The sequence below is a fragment of the Penaeus chinensis genome, chromosome 35, assembly GCF_019202785.1.
Source record: "Penaeus chinensis breed Huanghai No. 1 chromosome 35, ASM1920278v2, whole genome shotgun sequence".
In the NCBI taxonomy this organism is placed as follows: Eukaryota; Metazoa; Arthropoda; class Malacostraca; order Decapoda; family Penaeidae; genus Penaeus; species Penaeus chinensis.
The window spans coordinates 8191763-8196762 of record NC_061853.1 but is presented as its reverse complement, the minus strand read 5'-3'; the positions used below and the strand labels follow the sequence as shown (position 1 = coordinate 8196762).

The 5000-nt window shown below is 43.0% G+C and overlaps 1 protein-coding gene across 1 annotated transcript in view; it reads left to right on the top strand.

Annotated features, from left to right (window-relative positions):
* Positions 1-3697, top strand: part of LOC125044263 — a 7217-nt gene extending 3520 nt beyond the window's left edge. Inside the window, exons 3-5 of the mRNA XM_047640841.1 lie at positions 1208-1427; positions 1908-2062; positions 2225-3697. Of these exons, the coding sequence (XP_047496797.1) occupies positions 1208-1427; positions 1908-2062; positions 2225-2524 (675 nt within the window). The 3' untranslated portion in view covers positions 2525-3697. The remainder of the gene's footprint in view (positions 1-1207; positions 1428-1907; positions 2063-2224) is intronic.
* The last annotated feature ends 1303 nt before the right edge of the window (positions 3698-5000 follow it).

Below are 5000 nucleotides of genomic sequence, written 5' to 3'. Positions count from 1 at the left end.
TATAGTTACACTTTTAATCATAGTTGTATCATACTTGCATAGTTATATTTATGATTATAGTTATAGTCATAATTATAACTCTATTTACCGTACGATCAATTTCAGGAAAGGAAAACCTGGCAGCTCACTCAATTTGTTTTTCTATTCACATAACTGCTTGTGCTTGCATGTACTTAGATTTTTAAAACATAGACAATATTTTTCCCTTTTTAAAAATTAGGTTGCGGAAGCATTGATCAAAAAGTCTTTGGGAATGTACCTAGGGTGTGAGTCAATCATCACTAGGTTTGAAGAGTCCGGTGTGTGTGTGTGTGTGTGTGTGTGTGTGTGTGTGTGTGTGTGAGAGAGAGAGAGAGAGAGAGAGATAGATGGACAGATAGATTGCGATAACTTGAACTACAGAGATAGAGCGAGTTTGTAAGCATATATCATTTTGCTTGTAAATACATATATATATATAAATTTATATATATGTATATATATAGTTAGATTGAGATAACTTGAATGACAGATAGAGTGACAGCGAGAGTTTGTAAGTATATCTGTCATTCTACTTGTAAAAATGTATGTGTTTCACAGGTACAGATATAATTGAACTAAACGTATCCTCTCATAGTAACTCTGGCCATTTTTTTTTTTTTTTTTTTTTTTTTACTTTTTTTCTTCTAGTTCTTCCGCCTCCCCTCACGTCTTAGATAACCCATAAACAACCTCACATACAGTTCCCGCGATTAAGCAATTAAGCACCCTAAGAAATACCAACATATGCGGATTCACTGTTTTCCTAGTGACTACAGAAGTGTTTGTAATGTAAGAAAAGAAAAGAAAAGAAAAAAAAAAAAAAAAAAAAAAAAAAAAAAAAAAAAAAAAGAAAGAAAGAAAGAAAAAAAAATAGATGGCAATAATAATGATAATAATAATAAACACAATGACAGTAAAGGAAGAAGAAACAAGAAGAAAACAGGCCCATCGGTGTAAGAGTAAGATATCTGTAGTGTTTCATTATGTAATGAAAGTTAGTGAAAAATCTGGTAACTGATTTATCGAAATTAGTTACGGTTAATTAGCAATGCGTGTAAGTTGGACAAAGCGGTGAATATGGCAAGAAAAGAGGTAGAGGCAAAAAGAATCAAGGTAGGGACAACGAAACTCTGATAACCGTGCTAATAATTAAGAAATAGAAGAATAAACTCGTCTCTCATTACAGTTCCAGGGAATTTGGTACGCGATCGAGATGTTCAGCACGAACAGCAAGTGTGTTAGTTTGACCTTTCACCGCTTGGGCAAGAACGACTTCAAGGTCACGGAGGGCAGGGAGTTCGTCGCCGCACAGGTCGTCGGGATTGACCACTCCTTCAAGACCAAGGGTATTTACAACTCGAGGGCGCCGCTCGAACCTGCCAAGTTCCACGCCAGGTGGTCCAATAGTAAGTCTTGCGTGGTTTTCTGTTCTTTTCTTTTTCTCTCTTTCTCTCTCTGTCTTTATTTCTGTCTGTCTGTCCAGGAACGTTATTTTTCTTGGGGGGAGGGGGGCGAGCGAAACGAACAGAAATTTAGAAAACTAGTCATTTTAGGACCTATATAGGTGTCATATAGTAAAAAAAAAGTTGAAAATTGTGAAGAGGAGGGGAGGGAGAGCCAGTCCTTGAGGGTGGCAAACACAGACTTGGGAGGGACGCCTCTCTTTCTCTCTCTCTCTCTCTCTCTCTCTCTCTCTCTCTCTCTCTTTCTCTCTTTCTCTCTCTCTCTCTCTCTCTCTCTCTTCTCTCTCTCACTATCTATTTTCTCTCTCCCCCTCCCTCCCTCCTTCTCTCCCCCCTCCTACACAGACCTTCACAGACCGAAAACACAGATATCAAAGCCCCAGGATATCAACCCCTTTTACCGTGTTACTCTCCTTCCCGCAGACATCTTCGGAGCAGCAGAGGCCATCATCGTAGACACGGACTATTGGCAGTACGCTGTGATCGTGGAGTGCCAGTCCGTCATGTACTTTATGAAGCGAACGTCCGCCATGATCCTCAGCCGCAGAAGGGACCTCGATATGCGCGTCCTCAACCAGGTGGGTTTAGAGGCTGCGTCTACGTGAGGGGAAAGTAATGATAAAAGAGAATAGTTGATTAGATGAATAATATTATGAGAAAAGTAATGTAAAAAAGAGAATAGGTGATTAGGAGAACGGTAGTGTAAGAGAGCGTTTGTTGACTGCCTTGCGTGCACACAGGTAAAGCGAGATCTCTGCGACGGGTATGGCTTCGACTGCAAGGACTTTGGGACAATCGACCACAACCGCTGCGCAAGCACCCAGCGTGAACCCGAGAGGAAGGACGTCGCCAGGGCCAGTCCCCTCAACAAGCCGAAGCCCTTGAGGATGTTCCCGATGCCCGAGGTGGTCAGGACAACGCCCTCGACGAAGATCAAGCATCGCACCTTCCGCCCGGTCACGCAGAAGCCGACGATGGCCCCGACCACCCCCAGGGTCTATGGAAAGCTGCAGAAGTGGTGCCTCGACTTCTTCTGCTAAAGGGCGGGTGGGGTCTAGCAGAATTGGTGCCTGGATTTCCGCTGGACGTCAAATAGGGTCTAGCAGCAGTGTTGACCAGATTTCTTCTAGGGATTAGATGGAATCTAGCAGAAACGGTGATTGGATTTCTGGTAGGCATTAAATGGGATTTAGCAGAAGTAGTACGATGACTTTGCTAAATTCTGAGTAAAGTATAGCAATAATGATGCCACGACTTCTAGTAAACGCACGCAGGGTCTAGCAAATCCGGTGCATCGACTTCTGCTGGGCGTCGGAAAGGAGGACTTTGTTGGTTCCTGCAGGAGCGGCGCCGATCTTTAATGTATTATATCATCTCTATGCTGTAGATAACAAGTGAAGTCTGTACTACGCTTGCACTAACTGGGCAGGATTTTCAAGTCTTTTTTTACTGCTGAGAAAGTTTTTCATTAAAAGCAGCGCCTAATTACAGATTACGACCATAGATAGAAAATAGAAACCTATGCTATTATGAACCAATCAGCTGTAACAATAGCACGTGTTGAGAAAGGGGGCGTGGTTACAAGTTGATGTGAAAGCAGAATAATTTGTTAAGGTGATGTAGTTACCAAAGGCCTCCACATCGTTAATCAAAGTTCCAATTAATTCTAAAACCATTTATACCTTAATTAAGTCATAGAGGCGTTTGGAAATGCAATCAATCAGGGTCTTTTAACACCAGGTCGTAATTTGGTGACTATTGTGGGAAAAGTCTCCTGCAAGACACAATGATGGGTCTTAGTATTTTAAGGAAGAATTATATTGCCATTAGACTTATCGCATATGTCACGTCAAGTAGACATGATAGATGCGATATATATGACATATGTTTTATATATCACATAGACGTAAGCACAATGTGTGTGTGTTTTGATCGCATGCATCGAAAAAGGATGAGCATAGGCATATAACATGAATAAACTGACAAACAGACAGCTGTGCACACACACACACACACACACACACAAACACATACACTCACACACATAGTAATATATATTAGCAATGGTTATCGTTAATATACGTAAACAACTTTGTAAACGTGTATCTCTGATTCCAATATTCACGATTTTAGATACACTGTATCTCATTATATACTGTTTTTTTCCGAAACTCTTTGCTTCTGCTAATAAAGTCTTCTGGACTGAATTATAACCCAAATTTTACTACCACAACCACTGTTTTATAACTTTTGATAGATAAAAAACCATGTAACATTGTAATTAATGATAAGGAAAATGATCAAGCGAAAGATACTGAAAAAAATACATGCAAAATTAAGTACAAGATTTCACTTTTCGTTCTTCTGAAATTATTAAGCCAGTGCTATAATGATTCGATATGATTGTGGTTATGATTAAAGATATCGCAGACTTGAGTGATTCTGCATTATTGTTTTAGGTCGAGCTAGCGGGGAAATTGTTTTCCTCTTGACTAAAAGTTTATATCATTTCATGTTAAATAATACCTAGCGGAACCCGTGGAGGAGATAAAAAAGAAAAGAAAAGAAAAAAAGGCGGTACTCCTATCTCCCTCTTTTCACCCCTTCTACCTTTCGCCTCCCCTCTCCCTTTTCCTTTCCCTCTCCTTCTTCCTTTCCTTCTCCTTCTCCCTCTCCCTCTTCCTTTCCCTCTCCTTCTCCTTCTCCCTTTATCTCTCCTCCCTCTCCCTTTTCCTTTCCCTCTCCTTCTCCCTCTCCCTTTATCTCTCTTCTCTCTCCCTTTATCTCTCTTTCCTCTCCCTTATCCTTTCCCTTTCCTTTTCCCTCTCCCTTTTCCTTCTCCCTCTCCATCTTCCTCTCCCTTTTCCTTTCCCTCTCCTTCTCCCTCTTCCTCTCCCTTTCCCTCTCCTTCTTCCTCTCCCTCTCCCTCTCCCTCTCCCTTTCCCTCTCCTTCTCCCTCTCCCTCTCCCTTTCCCTCTCCCTCTCCCTTTCCCTCTCCTTCTTCCTCTCCCTCTCCCTTTCCCTCTCTTTCTTCCTCTCCCTCTCCCTTTCCCTCTCCTTCTCCCTCTCCCTCTCCCTTGCCCTCTCCTTCTTCCTCTCCCTCTCCCTTTCTCTCTCCTTCTCCCTCTTCCTCTCCCTTTCCCTCTCCTTCTCCCTCTCCCTCTCCCTTTCCCTCTCCTTCTCCCTCTCCCTCTCCCTTTCCCTCTCCTTCTCCCTCTCCCTCTCCCTTTCCCTCTCCTTCTTCCTCTCCCTCTCCCTTTCCCTCTCCTTCTCCCTCTCCCTCTCCCTTTCCCTCTCCCTCTCCCTCTCCCTTTCCCTCTCCTTCTTCCTCTCCCTCTCCCTTTCCCTCTCTTTCTTCCTCTCCCTCTCCCTTTCCCTCTCCTTCTCCCTCTCCCTCTCCCTTGCCCTCTCCTTCTTCCTCTCCCTCTCCCTTTCCCTCTCCTTCTCCCTCTCCCTCTCCCTTTCCCTCTCCTTCTCCCTCTCCCTCTCCCTTTCCCTCTCCTTCTCCCTCTCCCT